Source organism: Fringilla coelebs, assembly GCF_963513975.1.
Source record: "Fringilla coelebs genome assembly, chromosome: 4".
In the NCBI taxonomy this organism is placed as follows: Eukaryota; Metazoa; Chordata; class Aves; order Passeriformes; family Fringillidae; genus Fringilla; species Fringilla coelebs.
Window position 1 is genome coordinate 59098690 of NC_140032.1, and position 26997 is coordinate 59125686.

Sequence of the window (26997 nt, forward strand, 5' to 3'; positions counted from 1 at the left end):
CAATCAAAGGCTGAGGGAAAAAAGCACTCAGAGCTGAAGAACTAATTCACATGTGCTACCTCCTTCCAAAAAACTTTAGTACTTCCTGCCGATTTTTTTAATCCATGGAGCATCCCAGTCCTAATTTAATTAACTCTAAAATATCTCTCCTTTTTCCGCTGGATGGAGAAGCAGAATCAGCAGGTAAAATTAAAATCTAGTCTGTAATGAAGACTAAAAGAGAACAACAAGGTCAGATATTTTTCTGGCTCAGAATCCAGCTGAATATTTTTCATGTCTGTTTGTAAGCATTGTAGTAAATATGTAAGCTAAGACAAAGGGCACTAAATCCCCATTCATCACATCAAACTCCAGACTGAACGGAATCAAAGGAGTGCCACACCTCCCAGATAATCACAGTAAGCACTTGCTTATGCTCATTTTGCTCGTCTACTCCAACACCACAAACAGGTCACATTGTGAGCAGAGATGTGAGAACTAATAGGTAACTGATACAAACGGGTGGCAGGAGCCGTGCTCCTGTTATTTAATGCTCCTTTCCCCAGAAGGAAATACTGCATCCTTTCATAGGAGAGCCCTGATGCCCACACAAGCTGATTTCATTGAGCAGTGGCACCCGCCCTCACAGGAGGCCCTGCCTCTGTTACACACTCCTACCATGGGTACCACCAGGAAAAGACCAAGGCATGGGCTTGGATGCATTGCCAAGTCCACACCTCCTTAGCCATTAAATCACTGTACAATCCTTTAAATACAGCATCCTTAATTCCAGTTCCATACAAGGGTATTTTAATACAGATTTGCAATTAAAATGAGACCAATATTAAACATTTATTTGGCTTTTCCCACTGTTCCTGTGCTGTACAACACCAAACATGCCATCTGTGCAGCACACTTCCAGCCAGAGACAATTCAAAGATGGTTTCTATGGTACTTTGAATGTTGCCTGCGTGAATTACTTACCAAACACAGCACATGGAAATTTACTGCTCGGTGACAGTTATTTTATAACCATTTTATCCTACATTTTAAAACTCATCACAGCCACAACAAAGACTGTTGCCCAACCAGCCAAATCCAGACTGATCATTTTCCCAACTATTTAGTAGATGTTAACTATGTTATAAATACAAATTGTGTTTATACTCCGTGAAAGATTCACTGTTGTCAGGGTTCTCCAGCTAAGTTAGAGGGTTGAAATATGCTATTAACTCCCACCATGACCAGACCTAAAGAAGAGGCCAAAAATGCTTTCTCTTGGATAAGATATCAGATCTGCTACTGCTGTCATGAAACTGGGGTCACGTAAACTAAACATCCTTGTAACATCCTTTGGGCACAGAAGTCTTTCAAACTGTAAATATTTAAAAATAAAATAAGACTCATAAGAGATAGACCTAAGACACATAAAACTTACCCAAAGATATTAATCTTAAACAATATTTAAAAGCTATTATCCATTAAATAATTTACCCCATATACTTTAAAACTGAAAATAAAGGAATTATCTTTTTTTTAATATATAATCAGAAGTGGCACATTCAAATAACAAATGTTACCTCAAAGCTGATTCTTCATAATTTTTGAAACTCATCAGTTCATATGGAAATGAAGTATCATCAATAGAAAGAAAGGTGCCAAAAAATGGAGAAAGCTTGCTTCCTAATGTTAAACAGACTACCTTCACACAAGAAAAAGGCACCTTCTCTTCAGAGGAAGTACAAAACAACTGAACCATCTAAGGCTAAAAGCAAATCATTCAATGTTATAATTTAATGGGACTTATTCCTATGTTTTCAGAGATATTATTGCTAATTTTAAAATTATTAATTTTTCCTTAATTGCTGAATTCAAAGATCATATCAGATGGTTTTGTTTTGGGGTTTTTTTTTTTTTTTTTTTGAAATGTGGCTTTTTGATAAGCATGGTACAAAATCCAGGGTGCTTCCTGAAGAATAAGGAAGTACAAATCCTATATACAAATACAATTTGTACTTCCTGTACAAATCAAGGATGCATTCTCCAAATAATATTTCATCTTCCTGCTACTAACTTTGTTTCTTTTCTTTGCTTTTATCCAGTGTTTACACTAACTACATAGGGATATCAGTGGAGAAATGGACTTCTAAGGAGTAACTGAGGGCAGCCCACATTCATGTCGTCCTTTCTTACATTAAGCCAGAGACAAGAGGAATTTCTTTTCTTCTGACCAACACTGATGAAATACCCCCCAATCAGTCCTAGATACAAATTATTTTGTATGGATTGTGCTTCAGCTCCTAATCAGTCAGTTGTCTGAGCGACTTAGATCTAATTCTACTTTTTTTTCTCACTCCATTCTTGGACAGCTATGGCAAAAAGAGAGCAGAATTTGTGATAAGAAGGTGCTGTGAATTCTCCCCAGAACAGCTGGATGACATTTGTCTGTGCTAAATGACTCCTTGCCCCTTCCATCCAGGCAAAAAAAGAGCTCTTCCACAGCAGATCTTGTGACTGGGAGTTCCACTGGGAGATCAAAACGTGGTGCTCAAGAGCAAGTCAACAGAAGGCAGTGACACAGCAGAGCTCTGCTGGCAAATGCAGTGTTTTTCACCAGGATATTTACTGCTTGCCCACTGAACGGCAACTTCCCTCTGCAGCTGTCACCTCCTTCAGCAAAACACACAAGGAGCAGAGTCAATGACAGCACTACCAAAATGCTTAGAGGGGAAGAGGAGGAGGAAGGAATGGCCTCTGCAGGATGCGCAGTGCACAAATATGCCAGCAGGGATACTGGATCCCTTGCCTTGCTTCTCCTGGCTGCAGCTCCCTTCCCCCACTGGCTGCTCTCAAACCCCTCTCTCTTGATCTACTCCCCTCCCCCTGAGATTTGCCTTTGAATTATGCAAGCTTTGCACTCCCCAGGGTTTATCTGCCAAAAGGTAGCATGTGGCCCATGGTTTGCATTTTAGTTTAAAATTTTCTATTATGACAGTCAGATCCTTTCAAAATACTTTACTTCCTTTATTCCCATAGGCAGAAAGAATGGCAGGAAAAAATTGTTCACAGCAGTATAAGAGGATGTAAAGTTCTACATTTTCAGTTAGAAAAAAAAAAAGGTGGAATATGGTTTTAATCAAGTAGTTTTCCTTCCTAGACGAGTACTTCCTTCTTGTAATATATATAACCTGACTGCCTATAAAAATAAAGGTGCCAGTCGGAGCCATTTAGGAGACCTAAGGAAATTCTGCATTAACCTACACCCCTCCACTCCTCAGTGCCTTCCACCATTGTTCTGTGTGTGGCCTCTTTGATGAGTTAGGTCACCAATACCCATGTATATATCTGTGGAGATACCTCAGAAACACATGCATCATAGGCCTCTCATTGCTCATGTGGCACAGGCTCAGCACTATCTATGTGGGGAAATTGCCAAGGTTTAAGCACTTGCTATTATTTCCATATGATACCTAAAAGCCTCAATGACTTGCAGTTCTCAGAATATACAGGAGCTTTTCTTTGGTTTAGGTGTGCAAATAAAAATACTTTTTCTGCTACAACTGTCAAGATTTTAAGACCCAAACCTGAATCGTATCAAGAGGAAAATCCAAAATCATCACTTTTGAAACCAAGAAATCCAGTTTAATGCTTGCCTAATAAAAAGATACTAAGTCTGAGGTGCCATGCCTGCCTAAAAATACCCACATCAGAAATTCATTTGAGCTCTAACCAGGAATTGTCCACATCAGAAATTCATTTGAGCTCTAACCAGGAATTTGGTGGAGAAAAGAAGAGATATTTTTTGGTAGGCTTAGTGAAGGAGAAAAATAAATGCTGATTGAAGCTGCTTGGTAGCACAGAATGTTAGCACAGGTCCTCAGGGAGACAGATTAGCAAGCAGGAAGAAGGTGCGGCTGTCAAAGGTACATGATAAATTCATTTAGCACATAGATATAGAATGATTATGCACAAACAGATTTTTCATTACTTTCATCTCCACCCATAAGTAAAACCAGAGTAAGTACCATTGGTGATAAGAGTCATTAAATTTCTGCAGTATCAGTATTGCATGAGAGCTGATCATATGTGCCGTTTACAATTACATGTTCACATTTACATAATAATAAATACACCTTAGAAAACACAGGCAAGGGATACCTAACTAAACAGGAGACCTTTCACTGTTTTAGTGGCATGCTTAAAAATGCTAAATAAAAATATTCCATTGGGCAAATCCTTACAGTAACTCAGAACAAAACTGCTACAAGACAATTTATTCTGCTGCCTGCATTCATTAGTGTGTATTTTTGACACCATCAGTAGTGTTTCAAAATTCTGCTGCTGCTAAGCTACTCCACTATTGTGAATTCAACACTACAATTCTCCCTCTCCTGTTTTCATTTTTTAGTCAGTTCAGACAGCACAGAACAATCAAAAATAAGAAACATTGTAGCAAAGCACTCTAAAAAATATGAGAAATTCAAAATATTTGGTAACAAAGTGATTGCCTTACTAAGATGATCCATACTTCCAAACATTTGTAACTTCCCTGATCCTAAATTTTTTTCAGGCTATAACACAAGTAAAACAGATCACAATAAATGTGATAGAAGAACTGTTCAATAAAAAATTTAAATCACACAAAAACTGTGTGTGGAGACTGTTACTTTCACCAGTGTTACTTCAATTATTAGTTTAATAAATAAAGGTTCAATGATGGTTCATTTAAATAACAAAATTTAGAACAATTTACATACAATACCCAGCCTCCATTTCAGGTCACACTTTAACCAATTGCTTCAAGAGTCTAATAAATACTCCTAAAAGGTAAGGATAATTCCTTGCCAATGTAGAGTGAGCAAATTCACTATCAGTGAATTGAAAACATGCCACAGTGAACATCTACTAGATGACTCTTGGGTCAACAATTTTTCCAAACCCAGATAGCATTTTTTCTTGTAAGCCACGTGTCCCAGTATCCCTCTTCTTAGCCTGATTAAGGGTATTTATGTGCAACACATGTATTTTAGGTTTAAATAGACTAAGACGCAGTTTGCAGACTGATGACAAGTCATGTAATGACAACATTGAGCCATCACTTTGGTATTAAGCCAGTTCCTGTGTCACCTCTAAATAAAGCAATTGATAAGATTCATATTATTTTGTTTTCATGGACTGCATATTTTATAACAAGGTACCACTTACATTTATTCTATAATTAATATACTTGGTACCAATACAGTGTCTGAAGAGAGGACATAAAATCAATCAAAAATCTATTTTAATCATGCCACCCCCCCCTTTTTTAAACAGCTGGTTAGGTAGCGAAGGAGGAACTTTCAAACACACAATATTCTGTGAGATACTTCTGCAAATAGATTTTTCTGAATGATGCTGAGTCTGAGTAAAGCTACTGATCTTTGCAATGCTGAAATATTTTCTCTTGCATCTGAAAAACACGGGCCAGGTTATTTTAATTTGATAGCAAACCTAATTAAAGTATCTGAGGCTACAAAAGTCTGATATTTGCTACATATGCGAGACTGCACTTAAAGAGAACTGTTAAAAACTGCAGAAGTAAATTCAGAAGCACAAGCCAAATCAAGGTTGTTCACTGCCACTAAGATCCAGTACCAGGGAACAAAATAACTGTACTCAGCAACTGAAGCAATCCTTGAACTTTTATTTTTATATTGGCATCCAGCTTGGGCTGAAATCCAGGTGCACAAAGTTTAAGAACAAATTGCATCCTTGTTCTATTAATTCTGCATGTTGTGACAACTGGTCAAGCACCTTGCATTTGACTGGCCTGTGGCCAAACCACAAGAAAACACAAAGAAATTGAACGTTCACCAGAAGCCTTGAACAATGTGGAATCTTTACAGTTTCAACACTGCAGTGGTAAACAAAGCCCTTTCTGTATTTATACAGTACAAACTTACCTCTCTCAGTACAGAATCCGTTATTGAACTTAAATTAACAGCTCCTTCATAAGTCAAGTAGTAGAATACATTCAGGGACCTAACAGCCTCTGGCCCTTGCTGTTTGTAGCCAAAAATCAGATCAATCCACTGGTGAAGCTGGCAGGAGACAAACTCACTTTCTAATGCCTGTGAAAAAAACACAAAACACAAACTTGAGTTTGCCAGATAGTCATCATTTGGTAGTAGCAGGAGCATTTTTGTTTTATAGCATGTCAAATTATCTAAACAAGTCTAAATACAGAAGGTAAGAGTATTTTAGACATTCTATCCAGAAAAAGGTGGGCCTTCTGACAGATGCCAGAGTCTCATGCCCTACTTCCCACTTACTGAGATCTCACTTTTTAAACTGGAATAGTGGGGGAAAAAAAAGCAGTAAGTGGAAAGTATTTGTGCATTTACACACAGACAGGCTATGTTTTTATGAACTCTCAAAATGAAATTGTGCTGTCCTGTGTGATCTGCATGCTGAATAACAACAGCAAGATTATCTGATTCTGACAGCCAGAGAGAAGATTTATAGAATTTGGGAAACAGGACTCGCTAGCCAGGGATGCTAGGGTAAAAATTTTTTTGAAATATCAAACTGCCACCACTTCCACACATTTCTTGTGTACAAACCTATACAGAAACCCATACAGAAGTGCTATGCTGAATGATTAAGCTGCTTTTCTGAAGATGTTAACCAGTTACAACCCAATACCCAAGACAAGAGCATTCAAAAACCATATATTAAAAGGTAACCTAAAAATCATTGCCATCTAAAGAGTTAATTTATGTAGATTAAATCACTATCAGGATTTCTTTTTCCTATTTTATACAGAGGATTCAATGTATTTCTGATTTGAATTACCAAATGAAAAAACATAAACAGATATTCTCTTCATCTAGCAAAATGAATGGCATTTTCCTTGCAAAGGAAATTCCTAATTTTGAGCAGAGGAAGTTGAAATTAATCGGGAAACCAAGGAAATCACTCTGCAATTTGCACACAAAAATGATGGGTTTGTTTCATTAACTGATGCCTGAAAACAACATTTAAATTGACACATAAAACCAGCAATTGTCTTAATTTGTGTGGTGCACTCCACACAAAAGCCCTAAATATGTTCAAATTAGAGCAAGCTGCTTGATTGTCACTGCAGTCTCATGTCATATTAATGCATGACAAACATTAAACCATACACTTAAATGGCAATTTATATCATTTAAATGTTTACTGCCACTCCAGATCATCACTCATTTAAATGTGACTTTCTGACAGCTAATTTCAGTTAATTTTCCTCGATTCACTTAATTAGAACTTTCAATCAAGGAAAGACCTGTACATATCTTAGACATCATATCATTCTTTTTTTATTATTACTTTTATTAGGACACTGAATTGCTGAAAGCTTTCTTTAAAATGAATCACCACACAGTAGAATATCTGTTGGGATGATCATATAGCAATACCTTCCCACATATATGCTTAGCCGGGGACTTTTTTTCCTTTTTAATTTAAAAAACACCCAATATTTAGACACAGACACACAATTAAAACGATAAAAAACCACAAGCAGGCCAATTAAAAATTAATGATTTCAAAATTGTTTAATAAGATAAAACCAGTCAGGAGTCTCATGAGTGTCCATAATACTGCAATGTGCAGCCATAAAATTCTACAGGGCTCAGCAAATCACAATGATAAGAATTAATTTTCATGCTATCCTGCTAAAAAAAAAAAATTAACCCTGGAACATACTTACTGTTACCAATATAACTAACACCAAGAAAACAAGAATATTAGGAACTTGAGATTTTATTTATAGGTACATAAGTAAATATTCAGAATGTGTTGAAGTTGTTCATATTCTCCTTTTCTACAAAAGCAAGATTTTCCATGAGTCATATTGCCCTCACAAAGCATTTAGACCTGAATAATTAAAGGAATACCACTGCAAGTTCCTTAGAATAATGTCTGTATAAATGTGATTTTTTTTTCCTTTAAAAGCAAAGCACTTTGCCTTCTCAGGGAATGGTTGGGAGCCATCCTGATCTCACTTTTCTTTTTCAAATTTGAAGTTGAATTTTGCACTTGAAATTTTTACAGATTCAAAAGCAGATGATTTTTTTCCTCATTAAGACATTTTAAAATCTTCTTAGCTGCCAAATCCCAAGTGAAAGAGAAAACTGAAAACCAGCTACAGTCAGCATCAGGACCTTGAAGGACAGACCAAGCAGCACACAAATTCAAGGCCAAAAACGCTTGCCTGCTATTTCATGTTCACAGTTAAGCTCTTGGTTAGAGGGAAGTGCTAATGCTATGACATAATCAATGGGGGAACAATAATTAACAGCTTCTCTAATGACTAAAGAACAGACTTCCAAGGAAAACAACACCATGTGTTGGATCAGCATGATGCACTTTGCACTGGTGTATTTAAATATGGATCCTCCTTAAGAAAGCATCTGAGAAATAAAGACATTGCAATTTGCAGAAATATTTGGTTAGAAAAAGAAAGGTGTTTGCATCGTTGGTTGTTTTTAAACATTGCTGTTAGCATTTACCACTTGCAAACCTAAGGCAAGCCTATTGATGGTTCAGCATTTAGGATTACTTACTTCAGCCTCAAGTTCATTGAGGACAGGCAGCGCTCGTTAAGGGTCGAGTTAAACCCAGCACGCAGCCATGGGACATGAACATCCTTCCATGCTGCTCCTGGAGCAAACCAAGGAATTGCCAGCACCCCCAGGGCAGAGTGAGCTCCTTGCTCACCCCATGCTCTGAGGGAAATACGCACAACAAGGAAATCCCCAACAATGTCCAGCATATAAAGCAATATCGAAACCCACAGAGTTATTGTAAAACAAATCAGGGACTAATGTCCAATTGTTAATGGATCAAACAAGCCCATGGAAAGGCAGCCACGTGAAGCCACATACAGATTGTCAATTCTGTCCACAGGGGACTCATATTAACTTTGACAAACTGTCTTGGGGCTGATATCTGTTTCTTTAATGAGATCTATTAGGCAGAGACTAAAACACTTGAGATATGCTAAAAAGAACAGTATACAGATGTCAAACACAAACACCTATTAGTAACTTTCATTTCTCGATTCCCAAGGTAGAAACACTTCAGACACATCAACAAATAGAAGCTTTGATCTAACTAGGAAATTTTAGTTTATTCGAAAATACTTTTTGAATGCACAATCTGATGTCACTAAATATGTGCAATCAAAACTATCTCATTGTGAACAACTCACTATTTTATGAGCGTCTTTTTCTGTCCTGTTCTCTGAAAGAATTGAACACAGAGTAATTTACTGCTGGCAACCAAAGACTAACATCAGTCTAATACTAATACAAATGATTTGGTAGAACAAGGACGGAACAACAAAAAACATAAAACTAACAGACTGGGAATGATTTTTCCTTTGTCCAGTATAGATTCTCTAAAGATTTATCGTTATATACTTTCCCAAACAATATTTTGCTGTTGGAATCAAGATTTGTATCTTTGAAGTGACTACTATGGCTTCTGCCCTCTACTTTTATTTCTGCTTTAGATTTTGTGTAGTGACATACAGCATATGAAGCAATGTCTATTAAAAATGAGTATATATTGTGCTTGAGTTTGGGATGTTCTAATGCTGAAATTAGATTAAAGGTTTAACTGCATTTTTTTTCATTAGCACAGATATATTCATAGTCAAGCTATTCAGAAATAAATGACAGACTTACTCGCCTTATTCCTATGCTGATTAAAGCAAAGTAATTTTGAAGCACAGCATAATGCATGCACGCAACTCTTATTTGAATGACAGAAAAAGTATACAACCCATACAAAACGTGGTTTATGAAATGTTAAAATGAAAGGAGAAACTTTGTTGAGAAACCAAAACTGCTTGTACATGAATAATCTTTCCTACTTATTCAATTGGAAAAAAAAAAAAAACCCCAAACAGCCAAACCAACAAATGCAGGAATACACTTCACCAGCAAGTAAGAAATAAATCTCAAGTAAAAATAATTGCCTGTTACCTTTAATGGACTAAACATTTTAATTCCCCTCTGGAAGAACTTCCTCTGAAATTAAAATGGAGTCTCTTTTATATTCCGCTTGAAAAATATTTATGCATGAACAGAAAGCACAAATTAGGATTTCACACATTTTTTAGCAAAACCACAACTTTTAGGTGAAAAATAATCTTCTTGAACACGACCAAAAACCTGCATAACTGCAGCAGCAGGTAAGGACTTTAAACTGATACGTGTTCTGGCTTGGAAATACGTGTGCGCACATGCATTCAGAACAAAACCCCAAACCCACCAAAACTAAACAACTGGAATGATGTTTGCATGTTCAGGCTTTCAGACACAAGTTGGTAATGCTGCCTTAACACTGATATATGACCTTTGTAAGTTACAATGAAGAAGGCTGTTTTTTTCAGCCTAATTAGAACTGTTTCAAATTTTCCTGCTAAATATATGATAGAAAGTCCTTTCAACTTTTTTTTTTTATTCTAGAGTTTCTTTTCACATCAGCCTTGTTCCAATCAAAATATGTTTTGAATTAAATTATTTTGATTCAATATGGGGATCACATTTCACTTCTAAGATTTAAAGTTTGAAAAGGAAAAGTTTAGGCTGTTCAAACAAAGCAAATGCAGCCACTTTGCGGAAAGCTATTCACATTTACCAAGACTGACAAATTGTTTGTGTGCACCATTAGGTCTAGTTTCTGCAATAGTTGCCAGATTTCCTGTCCTCCTAATAACATATTAACTCTACAAGTGCTGGCTTTATATTTAGAGGTTTTTCAGTAACCTCTTGGATTTAAAAAGTAAATGATGAAATGCACTTTCACCAGTGACACTGTTTGATCACAGGGGTACACACATCTGAGAATAAAGTTATTAGAAAGATATAGAATTCAGGCCTGCCTTGAGAATATCAGAAGGAAGACGACAGCAAACGTACTAAGCAGAAAACTAACTCCATGTTCTGCATGAGGTAACACAAATTTCAAATAGATGAAAAGGACATCAAAACAATTTACATGATTGGTGATTTTTTACTTGGTAAGTAACTATTTCAAGCAAATGCATTTAGTTTTGCTTACTGCATTTTACAAATTGTTTTAAGCATAAAATACTTAAGAAACTGATTTTTACTTACAGAAAAAAATGAAAATAACTATTTCATTTTTCCTTTGTGTGTGCCTGTATTACAGAAATGCATTGCCAATTCTTCATTACTGTTGTAACAAAAGTGGGCATTTTACTTTATTTCTCTACTTGGTTAGCGATACCAGGATAAAGCACTCTGGAAAATACAGTCCTAATAAAACATTGAACTTAGTTGCTTTACTGAAGACAACTGATCTCGTAGAAAAAAGTATATCAGCAATTTGAGAAGCTCTGACACAGAAGATCTATGGAAGATTAACTTCCCTTCCTCTGTTCCTTCTTCTCTGTATTTAATATTAAGCTAGTAAGTATTAACAAAAAAGGAAATTTGCATAATAGTGTAATTTACTGAAATTTTGTGGCAAGGTATATTTTGCATGAGCAGCATGTAAGTAAAGAAAAAGCTTTTGTAATGCAATGGTTCAAACTCCTACCTGAATTAATGTCATTATTACCGAAATAACAGCAACATGTTTAGCCAAAAAATCTTAGGCACTTTTTTATCTTTTGGTCATTTCTATATTGAGTCTGCAACACTAATTTTGTAGTTTAAATGGAAAAGTTGGACAGCTGCTACACATTTTATAAAATGAAAACTGCATCTCCTTTGAAATTCGGCTTTATTCTCAACTGAAATGTCTATTATTAGGTGCCAGGAATAAAAGATTTTTAAAAATATGAAAAAACTGCATTGGAGCATTTGTAGTTACTCTTTCCATCAAGCGCAGTGATCACTTTTACAATATTTCTCACTATATCCTTGATAACCTGCAAATTTGAGAGAAATATTTTAAGGCAGAAGTGCTACAATCAGTTTATGAACAGAACAAATGATGCATTTTTATTCCTAAGTTTCAAAGTTTAGACAACTACCTTAGGTGTTGCCTTACCTCAGTTGTTCACAAATTCATGGTTGTTACAATGCTAACTTCCCTACTGAAAAAAAAGAGTGGGCAAAACCTGTCTCAGGCCACTGGCTCCATCAGTAAACAGATGCTTTCCAAAAGGCATCCCAAGAATGGCCTTGTCCCAACTGTCTGGTTCCTTCACACCAAGAGGTAGAAAAGGTACAGAATTGGTATGAACAAAAAATGATCAGGAGGTCTTCATTACATTCCCCTACATGAAAAATAATCTATAAAAGCCATAATTAATTGCAGTTGTGAAATCACACAAACAGCCATTGTTATTCATAACTCTGATAATACTGCTGTATGTGGCTGGCATCTGTCCTTCCCCAGAGACACAGAGAACATCTAACTGTGACTGGCTAGTCCATAACCAATTTTTACTACAAAGTTGGCTACAAGCAAATATTGATAACACCTTAGGTATTGCTGAGTTATTGACCATTTGCACTTCCCCCCACCACATCCCTGAATTTATTGTCCGCGTTTAAAACATCTGCTAAGCTCTTAGGAGGATTCTCTTCCACAGAAAAGTCATCAACATCCTGAGGCCAAGACAGGGAATGAAAACTCTTTCTGAAAATTCTCACACACGGTACCAAAAGGAGGCAGGAAGTTCCCTCCTCCCTGAAATTCAGCAATTCCTCTCCCAGTTCCTCTAGCACTTGTTTCCATGAAGACTGACAGCCTGGATCTGGAACCTATTACCCATGGAAGCACAGGCTGTTAACCACACAGCTGACAGTTGGCTCAGCCAAATTAGTTCAAATGAAGTTCTGTGTTTTAAAAAAAACCCCAAACCCCAACCACCAAACACCAAAATCCCACCAGACAGGACTGCATTTTGCAGTGCAATGCTGTGCACTGGTTGTCTCTGCATCTGGCTCTGCCACAACAACCTATTTTTCCCCTCAGAAGTCTAATGCAGGGACACTGCTTCCAATGCTTTAGCTCACTTGCATTACTTCTAGCCAAGGGACTTCTGTGTGACACCTCCTTGAGCCTTGTGATCACAGTCTGAATGTCAAGTGTTAGCAAAGACAAACTGAAAGGTCAGAGGACTCCACACTTTTGAAAGGATGGTAAACAGTCATGGAGCTTTTTGTGTTACAGATTCTTTCCCTTTAAGAGAGAGGTGCAAAATACACACCACAAAACTTCAAACCATGCAACATTTGCTTGCCTTTGAGGCTGAGCTTTTTAAACAGTAAAGCTTCAAACAGACCTAATTTAGAAATTCAGGAAAGCACTAGAGTACTCTTAGCAGTGGCAGTTTGATTTTAGCTTGCTTATATTTACTGAACTTACAGGTAACATAATCCTAATGCAACATACAAACTCAGTGACTGCAGTGAAGGTCATAAAGTTCTAGAAAGCATCAAAAACACGAATTCAGCTTGCATCACTAAAATGCAAAAAAAAGATGTATGTGAACACAGACCAAGCCACACTTAAAATGGTTTTCAAATAAGTATTTAGGCTGCCACGCCATCAAATCCTCAAAGTTTAAGCCTAAGCATATAGTTTGGTTAATGACAGCACAACACACTTCAAACTGTGAGAAACTAGTGATTTTTTTCATGCATTTTACATTTAAATTGCTTGTACATTTCTTCCTTCCTAACACTTACTCTGTAAGCCCTAGAAGTGAACTGTTGCTTTATTTTTGCACTCTGTTTCAACAGCTTGCAGCATTTATGCTGTGCTTTGATGTGTCAGTTGTATACCCAATTCACAAGAGCTGTAATGATCAACAAGTATTAGTATGCATGTAAGAGGAGACAGAAATGGTTGCAAACACATGGTCTTCAAATCACTGCAAACAGCACAAGCAAACATCTTAGAGGAGCTGTAGAGACTAATCTAATTTGTCTTTGAAGCCAGTGGTGGGGGGCAAAAAACGCTAAAGAGAAAGTTGTTTAAGATTAGGAAATGGTATGACAAAAGGTCAAGGAATTTAAAATTTAAAACACAGTTTAGATGCAAGTCAGGCAGAAAAGTCATTTCAATCTTGTAATTTGACTTGTCTGCTAATTCACAGAACAGAACTATTCTAAAGCTTTTGGGGAACAGAACACAAGATTTACAAAGGCAATTAGGGTACCACATCTGAATAAATCAGACTGCTACAAAAATAAGAAGCAGCACTATATCATCACATGGGACAAATGTGTAACTTTTGGGGCTGAAGTGCCCAGCTAAGAACAGGATTTACTTCCTTCAGATGACTATGAACAGTGAAACCTTGATCTCTTACAAACCCATTCTGAGAGGCTGTTTAGGATGACACTAGGAGGTGTGTTAGGCAAGTACATCAGACTCCTTGAAGCTGGCATTTAATTGGAATGACAAAGGAGAATCATCATTTGACTATGAGAATGACAATGAAAGGAAGAATATGTGCAGCAAGGACATTCAGCATTTAAGAAAAAATAATCAGATTTGTGGAATGTACTATTTGGAAAGCGAAATGCTCATTGCAAACTTGCTCAAACACAGCAGGTTCCCATTTAACATCTTGTTCTGGCATGCTTGCATAACAAGCTATCCAAGCTATTGGGAAGTCTGGATCCAGACAAACTGGTGCTCAGGGTGGCTCACCTACCAAATACCCTAGGACAAGGACTCCCAGTTTCCTGATTAAGGAAGACGTGCCCCAATCCTGACTGTGTCATTCCCTCTCCCACTGGATCCACTGGGTTGTCTCATGGTCCCTGGGAGGAGGTTGGCTAGCACTGGAATTCATAACAGAACAAAGAGCTCTTAGGAGTGAAGTTCAATGCTTGAAAGAAATCAAACTGAAAATGAATTGTACTTATGAATTACTTCTTCAAATATCCATCCTTAGAAAACACAAAATTTCTGGATTTTTTTAATCTCCTTTCATGATGCATTGCATGTTAAGTTTCAAACAGCTTCATTCATAATGCTTTCTTGTAAATGTTTTTTTCTAGATTTTATTCCCTCCTTTCACCTAACCAGCCTCAAATTTCCATAGACAGCTATACACAGAAAAACCAGAAAGACAAGTGATATATAGAGTATATTGAGCATGCTCAGGAAACCAAGGCATAAACACCTCCAAGTGCAACAGACAGTCTGCAGCCAGTTGAGAGTAAACTTTTCATAACCTTTATATTACTCTGCCACGAACCATGCTAGTGGGAAGAGCACAGGAGATGTATACTACGAACATTCAGAGGCTGAATGCTGAAAAAGCATCTGGTCAGTTATTAACATTTTTATTAACTACATATTCTCCTGTTATAAGCTAAATATGATGGTAGAAAACTCTAGAATTTCCCCTTATATTAACAATATAACTTTTTCTTCACAGATGTGCTAAAAACCCCCTAATATTTAGAAATAAAGTAAAAATATACTTTTGTAACATGATCTTTAACTCCTATCTTCCAAATAACCATTTCATTTAGAAGCTGAACTCCCAGGGCAGCTCTTGCTCTGAGGGGAAACAAGCAACTCTATGAAAGCTGTGCTATGCCATGTTTTAAGCCCGTGGAGTGGCCTGAAGCTTACCCAGAGGCTGCTAAGCACAAGGACACCATCGGGTCCTTGTTTCACCAGAGCTCTACTGGCCCTGCTGCCTGCTGGCCTTTTATTCAAGACTTGGGCTCGGTGATCCTTGCGATCCCTCGGTGATCCCTTTCAACTCAGAGCATTCTGTGAAACTGTGACTTTACCCAGAGCAGTGAAAGGAGCCCATAGCTGTAGAGTACCACCACCTTCACACTACAGGGTGCAGGAGGTACCTGCTGCAGGTACCTCCTCTGTCACCTCAGGTGTGGAGGCGTCCTCCAGCTCAGTCACCTCAGTGCCACTGCAGGTACCTCCTCTGTCACCTCAGGTGTGGAGGTGCCCTCCAGCTCAGTCACCTCAGTGCCACTGCAGGTACCTCCTCCAACCTCTGTCACCTCAGGTGTGGAGGTGCCCTCCAGCTCTGTCACCTCAGTGCCATGGCAGGTACCCCCTCCAACCTCCATCACCCACTGCCACAGGCACCTCCAGCTCAGTCACCCCAGTGCCACAGGTACCAGCCTCCGTCACCTCGGCTTTGCCCTGCAGAGCATATGGGAAACCAGCTCTGCATTTCAATTCTGCCCTTTATTTCCACTACCCCAGGTACGTGCCGAGCAGCAAAAATCCCTTTTTGCAGCCTTTGGAAAGGCTGCGAGCTGGCGGGCGGGGCGGCCGGGGATGCCTCCCCTCAGCGCTCCGGCGGAGCGGCCGCAAAGCGCGGCTGCCTCTGCGGGCCCCGGCGGCTCCGGGCCCGTGCCCGGCGCCGTGGCCGAGGCTCCGAGCCCCGTTCCCGGCCAGGGAGGGGTTAAGGGGTGCGGGGATGTGCTGGGCGGGGGAGCGGCCCCGGCTCTAATGAGGCGCTCCCGGGGCTCCCGCGGCGGCTTTCAAACCTGGGCCGCTTCAGCCGAGGCCAGCCCGGCCCGGAGCGGGGGTGACTGGAATAAATGCCCGCAGTAATTAACTCTGATTGGGAAGCACCTGACTGGAAAGGGAGACGAGGAGCCGTGCGGCAAGGGAAGCTTTGCTTTAGCGCCGTGTTTGTATGCGCTGGGAGAGCTCTGCCTTTCAAGTAGGTACGCGGGGCACTAATGAAAAGCAGCTCTCGGCCCAGGGCCTCCCCATTCACTCTCAAAGGGGCAGAGAAGAAAAGCTTCAAAGTAGAACCTAATTTACTTCATCCAAACCCGGCTCTGGGCAGCCTGCAGTTTGTACTGACACCGCGACAAAATATTGGCCAAAAAAGGGAAGGGTCGCCTCTTTTCAGAGGAAGGTTAAATATTTTAAAAGCACCTGCAAGCTGTTGGTCTGATTTTTTGTTGTTGTTGTTTATTTTTAAATTTTAATTTTATTTAAATACAGCTATTAAGGCCTTCATCCAAAAAAGCAATCTTTCCATTTTCCATGCCCAAGTTGCCAAATTTTATAAAGCCTGAACACATTCCCTTCCCTCTAGTGGTGGGAACTGAATTTTTTCCAATGTGAAAAACAGCAATTTTTTTTTTGGGGGGGGGGATAGATTTGGCAATCTCCAGCATCCCTTAGGCAGGAAACATATTTGCTGTGCGCTGGCTCTCTGTGCCATGCAATCTTGCCACTTGATTTTACAAAGCAGAGTTCCAAAGAGTGAGGGCATTACTGCCTGCTGTTTTACAAGCAATCGGCAATTCATTGTGCCAGTGCTGTCCTGTACCTGCTGAGTAAATGCTTTAAAAAACTTCCACTAACTGCCCAGAAACAACTACAGTATGGTAGCAAAAGCAATTCACCAAATGTTTATACTGAGCCTCTGATTTATTTGACAGCTTTACACCTTCAAGACATGATATAATTAAATGTTTTGACAATGGAACAAAAATTGTATAAATTAGAAAGTCGTTAAAGCTGTACAGTATCTAAAATGAAAACACAGTGCGCCTGTAAAACATGATTTCTAAAATGCTTCTATAAAATAGACAAAATGTATTTAACTTTTTTATCCTTAGACTTTCTGCTACTGTATTAAACTGTTATACATCTAAAAAATTCTTAATTTAGTCACTCTATGAATGCCATTTGAGAAGGTTACAAATGCAAATCTGTGTTATTTTAGAAAGGCAAACAAATCATAGCTTAAGCAGAAAGAGCAGACCCCAAATATGACACTGTTTAGAAGTTAAAATACTGTGCATTACCTTAATTTGTGTCAATTGCTGTTATTTTGATTGTTTCAAAATATAAATCAGCAGCTGCCACAATGTCTTGGGAGACATCTAACAATGCTGGATGTTAATCCTGCCCCTCCAAGGCACTCAGTTCAAGCCTCGGACAACATTTTGTGCCTGTGTAGACCAGCGAGATGCAAGCTGGCACTTCCTATCACAGAGAAGAGGGCACACAACACACCAGGAACGCCAAAACTGGAATTCAGAAAGTGAAAAACTCACTGCTGCCCATGCCTGTGTTCAAAGGCCAGCCCAGGAGAATGCCAGGAATGACCAGTCATGTTCCAAATGAAAACAAGCATGTTAAAAATCAAATTTTAAAATCGAAACAAATGTCCGTGAACTACGATTGCTGACTCTAAGGTCAGTTCGTATCTTTTAAATGCAGTTTCATTATCATTTTTGGTAGTATGTGTATAAAATGTGAGCTTATTGCTAGCCTTAAAAGCTAATTGTTTAAACAATGTATAATTATATAACCATTATTTAAACATTAAAGCCTTTAAGCAACTATGCAAAAACATTTAGAATCAACTTTGTAATGCAGCTGAAGAGCACTGTTGTTCTAAAGGAAACTGTAATCCAGCAAAAGGTAACAATGACCAGTTGTTTATAAAAACCACTGAAATGTTTGGGAACTAGTTCACATTCTCATGCTCTGTTTATGTTTCCATTCATCATCCTTCTCCTTGAGAAGATAGCTCAAAAGGAAGAATGACTGGAGAACAAAATTTTGTTTAAATTACACATGGAGACGTCAGGTAATTTAACAAATTGAGACACAAAAGGGATGCCTGTGTATAGCTAAAATCATTATTGCATTAAATCATTCTCTCCTCTCTCTCCCGCTCTCTCTGAGGGACCCATCTTTGCAGTGAGGTTTACAGTTATTTTGTACATTCAGCTTTGCCAAGAACTTCTAACTCACAAGTGGAGAAAAGGAACCAGAAATACAATCCAAATGCAGGAGTACACAATGTATAAAGGTTACTGTAGTCTTGTCAATCAAAGAACAGACATAACCTTCGCTTAAAACCTGTATCTTAATGATTGACTCCCACCCTCTTCACACTTCTCTTCCATTGCACTGTAACACAACACAACATAATTTGATGCCCATAGAATATAAATTGGTGGCGATGGGACAATTTCAGGACTGGTATAGTGGGCAAATGGATAAGAGTTATTCATCAAACTGTTCATTAGGAGGAGTATGGCTGCAGTGGGCTCTCTTTCTGAATAGAAATCTCTTTTTTGCCCCACACTCGTAAATTACTGAAGCCAGGTAGCACATTTCCATAATGATGTATGTGATAAGTGAATGTGGGGAAACTGTTTTCCCTTACACCCTTGTGAAAGACAGTTCAGGAAGCTACCATTTTGTTTAATCAAATGTTTGGGTTTCGATCCCAGATTCTGTTCCATATCTGCCTTCCAACTAGCACGGGTTTGAAATAAATGATGAAGAAAACTGTGAGAACCAAAAAAAAAATAGCTTGAGCTCCTTGGAAAGAACTTATTCTCTACTTCATTATTGGTACAAAAGTATGAAATAACTGGGATAATTTTAAATAGCCACATTTGGAAAACGTTCCTTATGTGACAAGAATTCTTGCCACGCAAGGATTAGACAGGGTGTACTTGCTTGCTACAAAACCAAAGTAAAATGAACTTCTCTGACTGGTCCCATTGCATTTTTGCTGTATTTAATTTGGGGAGCAGCACAGAGGATGGCTGAGCACTGTAGGTTGAGTTAATCAGAATATTCCAATTGTTTGTTAATGTAAGGCTAGAAGCCATTTATTAATCCTTCATCTTACAGTGTTATCAATTCACTAAATACCCTTTTTTTTTCCCCAGCATGGAAGTTAGTTAAACTGGACATTTTATAATTAAACAAACAAACATCAAAATAATAAGCTTTTATGCAGCCACCCCATGCAGGTGGATTATTTTGTTTTTATGAAATGTAGTAATATAGTATGTCCTACTACTACTTAGCTTGCATGCACACATACTAAAATCTTATTGGAAACACGGTTCTGTAGTAATATAAATCTTGCTATAGTCACTCCACCTAGAAAATGTTGTAAATTTTTTTATGAAATAATTAATTATAAAGTTTTAGTTAAAAAAAAATCCTTGTCTCTCAAACAAATTTCTATTAGAGCAATACTGAGTCTATTCCAGACATCTGCTGACATGGAAACACCCACACATAAAAATTCCATCTTACTCAGAAAACTTTTAGGACAAAGTCTTTTGGTGACTTTATGTACTGGCCTCGCCACTGAGATGACAGAATTTGCTAGGCATATAATTCAATGTCATTCATGCCTTAAATTCTTGTAAATGAGTTACGTTAATCCAAATTTTTATTCTAAAAACCATCCTCTCCAGTTTCCTCTCATGAAGACAAACAATAAAATGGCCAGTGCTTTTCTCAGGCAAGAAAACTTAGACTACATGTCATTCTTTTGTACCTAACCTGATCTTATTCATCCTTTAATTGTGGCAATGTTGATGTTATTCCATTCATTAAATATTTTTGGAAAAATTCAGCCTGTAAATGAGAATAAACATACAAAATTATCCCACACCTTTCCTCATCAGAAAATTATATATCATAGCCTGCAGTATTGATGGAAATGACATGCAGAGATTCTGCTACCTTTCTCAAATTTTAGTGTTTGAATAAATCACCATTAAAAAAAAATTACAACTCTGAAAATTAACAAAATTGTAAAAGTCTGAGAATTGATACTATAGCAATCAGAATCACAAGTACAGAGATTTCAAAAAGTTCTACTGCAGCATTTTTTGTAAATTTGCTTTAGCTTGAGCAAGCTCCCCTCCTGCTATTTACATACTAAATATATACATGGTATAGTGGTAAAATCTAAAACTTCAATACATCCTTTAAAATGTACATTCATAAAATTCCTGAGCAGGTACTCACAGGGACTTCTCATGTAACACAGTAAACACCTTAGAGGGCCTTACCTGCACTGTACACACACTAAACAAGCCCTTTAGTTTTCTTCTTTACAAAAATACACACGGCCACATTATAAAGATTTATCATAGCACTACAGAAAATAAGGGAAATGTGCTATGATTTATTAGCCAATTAAATGCATAATTACTGATTTATCCTTCAAATTACCTATGAAAAGCCCTATTGTTGTGTGCTCAAATGAAATTCTTAGTGTATGATTATTGGCGATACTAAAAACTCACAAGAAAAATGTCCAGCTTAGTGTGTGCACACAAATAGAGATGTAGAAGAAGACCAAAACCTTTTACCTGCAAAAATGAAAGTGTGTGTGGGAAACAGTATTATTATTGTGACATGAGGACAATTAAAGTTGCATGGCTTCATATTTGACATAATTATATCTGTTTTTGCTGAAAGTTAAGATATTGGAAAAATATTTTTCTGGACATTGGAGGACTAAAAATACTAAAATGCAAAAGGTTTTTAAAATCAATTTGTTAATTGTTGTTAATTTTTAAGTATTACAATTATCTTATTGGTCCTGGGTGATGAATATGTGTGAGAAATTCAGTATCACACTCTATGCACAAAAGGAAAAATAAAGATACTTGTAGGAAAGAGATTTCTGAAAAGCTTGTGACTCATTTATGGACAGAAATTTCACTAGCTGCCTTGTATTTCAGTGTTTGTTTCCCAGACACTTCATTACCACTAGACAATAACATTATAGTTAGTTCTGCACAAAACTTGTGTGGGCAATGTTCAAGCACCCAGTGAAAAACCTTCAACTGGAGAGAAGATCCAAAACTACCAGGAACAGAAAGCAATGGTGTCTGTCTAACCATGGAAATTCAGCAGAACCTGGTAGTGCCTGCCAGGCACAAATCCTGTCTGACTGGCACTTACAACGTCAGGACTGGGGAAGAGGGAGGAAAAGAAGACCTTCCCACCTCCAGAAAGTCTGCACAAGGAAACAAAGAAGAGGAAGAAGAGAGGCTACACTGCCAGCCCCTGAAAGCCACAATTCATTCTTTCCAGTAACGCAAGAGTTTAGATGTGAAAATGATTACAAAAAATTTTGGACCTTAAAATACAGTGGAATTTTTAATTGCCTAGGTAAATTTGAGACTTGAGAGTTCACATTTTCAACCGTCTATCCATAGAATTAGGAAACTGATGAATTACAAAAGCTTAAACTTCAGCAAGCTAACAATTTCAAGGGCAACAGCTTAAAGAAAAAAACTATGGCAATATTTAAAGTGAGAAAGCCTAGAGATTAAAAACGCAAAAATTTAAAAGAAAAAATTTACTGGAAACCATAAGTAAAAACGAGTTGTAGACTAAATTCAGTATATAACCCACAGATCCTTCTACATAAAACAGTGGGGGGTTCACATTATATTGAGTGAGACGTACACTAACGAATATTTTCAAAGGCCTTACGGCTGCTGTTCCACTGAAGGCAAACAAGCTGTTTAATACAGCTGGTAAAAAGCACATAATGAATAGAAATAGGAATACAAGCAACTAGGTTTATATTGAACCTTACGGTAATCTCCACACACACAGGGGTATTCAATGCAAATACTAACAATAGTAAGATTTCAAAAACTTGTTTCCTCTTTATAAAGGCCTTCATTAATTCTATATGTATAGCAATCTTGTACTTTTTAAATACCTAAATCCCAAAGACTTCTCCTTTAGAAAATTCCTAGTTTTTGCAAAACAAAATCAAAACCATGTCATACAGTAATGTGTTTTCTGACTATGCAAAATAACTCTGAGTTCCCCTGATTAAACATTTCACAATGACTAATACATACAAGGAGCAAAGTTACTGTAAGAAACTCAAGTATAATTTACAGACAAACAAGAATATTCATTATATTCATAATACAAGTTAAAAAATATTCATAATATCCATGTCATTGGATCTGATGAGGCAGCATATGCACACCAGCCAGTTCACTGGTGGAGCTGCCTCAGCTGCAGTGTCACAAAGAATATCTGGGAAAAGCTGAACTTATGGATAAGGGATGAAGAGTAAGAAGCAAAGGACACACGTAGGGAGGAAAGAAGCAACAGCAACTGGTTACACTCTCCAGTTTAGTGCTTTACAGATGAACTTTCAAGTCACAATAATTTCCCATGCTATTCTGAGAAAAGCACGAGGTAGTGTTTAAGATCTTCAGAACACATCCTCAGCAGGACAAGGCCCTTTTAACGTGCCTTATGAAAATATATATACCTGTTTCTTTAGCACTTAAAAATAAGTACTTAATCATATAAAATATTTTTACTGTCTTCTTAAATGTGCTTCACAGATGTCCCTTATTCTGACTTATCAAGAAGAACATAAATTCAGTTCAGCCCAAGAAATTACATGCAAGTGTTAATACTAGAGTTAGCAAAATACACTGACATATTTTATAGCTCACTGTGTATTACACCTTCCTAACTAGCTACATAAACTGAAAATGTGCAATATTTTTAATTAAGTAAGGAGACTACAGCCCTAGATGCTAAAAACATAGACTTTTATAAAACATGATGATTCAAGGATATTGGTAGGCAAAACCAAACTATGGAAAAATCTTTACGTATTCCTTCACACACGGAGCAGAAATCAACTTTCTCTTTTCTCACAACCCAAATGTGTCACTTAAGATTCCAAATACAGACTTTGGAGAGAATGTCTGTGTTTTTAGGACTGCTACAGTATGCTAGGAAGCTACTGTTCCTCTGTATATTTAATATAAACCAGTCCCTGAAACACTAACTGAACATAAATTTAAAATTTTGTCGTTAATATTTTTTCACTCTGGAATCTCCACTTTTGAGAACAATGGGGCACAGAGCAGAATGTATATTCTTATATTGCTTTGTGAAACTTGGCATTTGTCAGTGTCATATAAAACACATCAAAAAAGCAGCACTACCAGTTTTAGCACAAATATTTAAAGTAGTTCAGTATAAACTTTATGTCCAAATAAAGTCGACTAATACCCAGCAAGCAGTGGCGCAGCTGCATTAGCTCATGTAATGTTTCACACATGGAAACCAAGATGCAAGATTACCTCATTTATGGTAACACTCATAAACTACACAGTACACAGTAAACATGTCTACCCAGCAAATTAAAATATCACTGCACTATGCAGCAGCTGAAGCTATCCAGAACCTGTTTATAATCCAATAGAAACAGAAATTTGTCTTCAGTTCTAGAAACAGGGGGGAGGGGAGCGAATCAAAGTCTAAGTAAAATAAACTGCACTGCAAGTGTCACTTGCCCCAAGACTTCCTGCTTCCCACAAAAGACATGCAACCATTCTGGAGATCAAAGGTCACGGCTTTACAATAGAATACATTGTAAATAGGTTTAAAATAATTGAATACAACTGCAAACCAAGGACTCATTTATAGCTTGCTAGGAAAAAAATATAGCTGTTTTAAGTCATTCCCATATATGAACTGAAACCTGCATTATAAAACTGCATCTGCTTCCCAACTACCAGATCAGCACCTGCATACCAGTTGGATTTGGTCATTCCACAGCCATCTAAATAATGAAATGCTTCTGAGTAAATTACATGCCACCACTGTTTTGATTATACTCCACAATGTCTGGAGAAGCAGGGCCATAACTGCTGCCAAGGGACTGGGTGCTCTGCAGCTGCTTTCCAAGGATCTGAGGCTCATCCCTACACCCTTACAGAAGTAAGAACCACTTCTTATTGCAGAATCAAGCCTTGGCACACATGCTGGAAATATTCACCTGCAAAATGATTTCTTTCTCGTGCTGTACTAATCAAACTGAATCTCCCTCTTACACAGTGCCTGGGACAATGACTGTCTAACCAAAGGGCCTGGCACTACACTCTCGGCCATTCTGCTGGTTTCCAAGAGCCAGGATTACATGTCCCAGAGGCACTGCCAGCATGTCACCTATTGAGGAGAAAACATGAAGTTAGGGATGTACCTCCTAGGTACTTATATCTACCTGCTCTTCTTTGTTTTATCCTTTAATCACTCTCAATATTTGCTATGGCAATAAAGCTATCAAACATAACCACATATTCCTCTCCAATTTAATAAACTCATTTTTATTCAGTAACAGAAAAGGCCTGTGTTTTCAAAGGCTCCCCCCCCGAACCCCCCTTCCCCCCAAAAAACAGCTTCTGAGCTGAAACAACTCAAAAATTTTCTGGAAAATGAGCATGCACAACACATACCTTACAATTTATTACAGCTGTTTTTGCAGACCACAGACTCATTCACAATTTACAATAGGCACTATTTTTCAACCAGCCAAAGCAATTATGTCATATGCATCCACATTCAGTATCAACAAGTAAAATCCTTAGAATTATGACAGTTAATAAAAGCTCCTACAGTTCTGCTCCAAAACCCTGCACAAGTTTTAATGGGATGATCCTCTGAAAGCAAACTATCACCTGAAAGTTATGTTTATGAGAGCTTATCTGGCATGTGATCTGCCTTGTATTAGTAAAGCTTAAACACCCCCCTTCAGGGCATAACAAATTTGGAAGTTTGTTGGGATTTTTTAATATATTTTCTATCTCACCAGGATTAAAAGCAGGAAATAATTCCATGATATTTACTTATCTCTGTGGTTAACCTTAGTTACCTCTATTAGACTAGCAATTATGCCACTACAAAACCACAATCACCAGTCACAGCAAAAAGACAGTTTGTCCCCAGACTGAATTGATGCTCATTTTAACAATGACACATGAACAATTAACTACTACTACCTCCTTAAATCAGTAGTTCTCAACCTGTAGTTTGCAGATGCCTTTGGTCTATGGAAGATTTCTAAGAGACAACAAAGGGTAATTAAGCACAGTCTTGGCTTACTGTCACTCAGCTGAAATTTGCTACCCAGGAAAATGTACCCTCAATGGAAGATTTCATGGGGTCTCAGAAAAAAAAACCTGCTGGCAAGTCACTTCCATAGATATTTTCTAACATGACAGACGCAGACCTTGGAGCTTGTACAATAGTTCTGACCTCTCAACTGCTGCAGGTGAAGAGTTTTCACCACAAAACTGCAAATCTGAAATGATCAGAAATTCCAAAGTAATGTGATTTCTGGTGGAACATTCACCTCTGTAGACAGGGTCTGGCAGATTCATTGTCTTTTTTCAGTTCCTTGTTCTGGCAGTGCTTATGGCTGTTAACAGAAAACTACTGACTACTTCTAGTCAATAAAATCAGATTTCACCCAGGAAAACATGTCACTGACAGCATAAGTCTCAGAGTACCCTCTTTTGCCCTGTTGAATATTACTTATTCTGAGTGATAAATTCCACATTTTTCTTGGAAAAATGCAAAGCAACTATTCACTAATACCTAAAAGGAATTTCTGGTTTTAAAAACATGTAATGAATTCTTTCCCACCTTTTTCCATCAAAACAAACCAGCCTCACATTCTCTGTAGGAGAAAAAAAAAGAATCTACCTAGCCATATCTACATATGTTTACATGTATATTGAATACTTTACCTTAGTTTAAAAGCAAGTCATACGTAAGAGCAAATATGAGTTTAAAATCTTCAGCAATATAATGGATGTACACATATATATATATGTCAATTTTTTGGTAATGCACTTTCTTATCACACTGGTCTTCAGAGCAAACTTTCCTCTTCCTGTCTATTCATGGAATGCCAAATAATCATATTGGGTATAGATAAAAATAATCTGTACCTTCACATTAACAAAAAAAAAATTGAAAATCCAGAATCCATTTATTTGTGTCATGGAAAGACTGGTAAGATCTTTATCAGAGCTCCTCCATCTTTAGATATTGGGATCCCATTAAACAATGAAAAAGTTTCATGTCTCATTCTCTACAAAGCGAGTGGTTATGTTATTTTTCAGTGTATTTAAAAGAGAAAAGATTTTTGCATTACACTCAACTTGTCCTGGAAAGATGGATTTCATCCCTGCTACAGGACTGCCATCTAATTCAATGCTAATTATCCATTAGCTAATCTATATTTTTGAGGGGTATCTAGTTTGATACAATGGTTTCTCAAAGAGTGATTAGTTCCATAATTATTTTCACCAGACTTCATGGTCAGGCAGGATTTGCTGAGGTTTCACATGCAATATTGACTTAAGCAGTTTCTGCCCTGTCACACCATTTCTAGACTCTCCTTCTTGACACCCAGTTATACAAACATAACTGTCT

General features: G+C 37.6%; 1 protein-coding gene across 3 annotated transcripts in view; it reads right to left on the reverse strand.

Moving 5' to 3' along the window:
- Positions 1-26997, reverse strand: part of LRBA (LPS responsive beige-like anchor protein) — a 363835-nt gene that overhangs the window by 47078 nt on the left and 289760 nt on the right. For all 3 annotated transcript variants that reach the window (XM_084204142.1, XM_084204143.1, XM_084204141.1), the window contains one exon: positions 5922-6089. In XM_084204142.1, coding sequence (XP_084060268.1) covers positions 5922-6089 — 168 coding nt within the window. The remainder of the gene's footprint in view (positions 1-5921; positions 6090-26997) is intronic.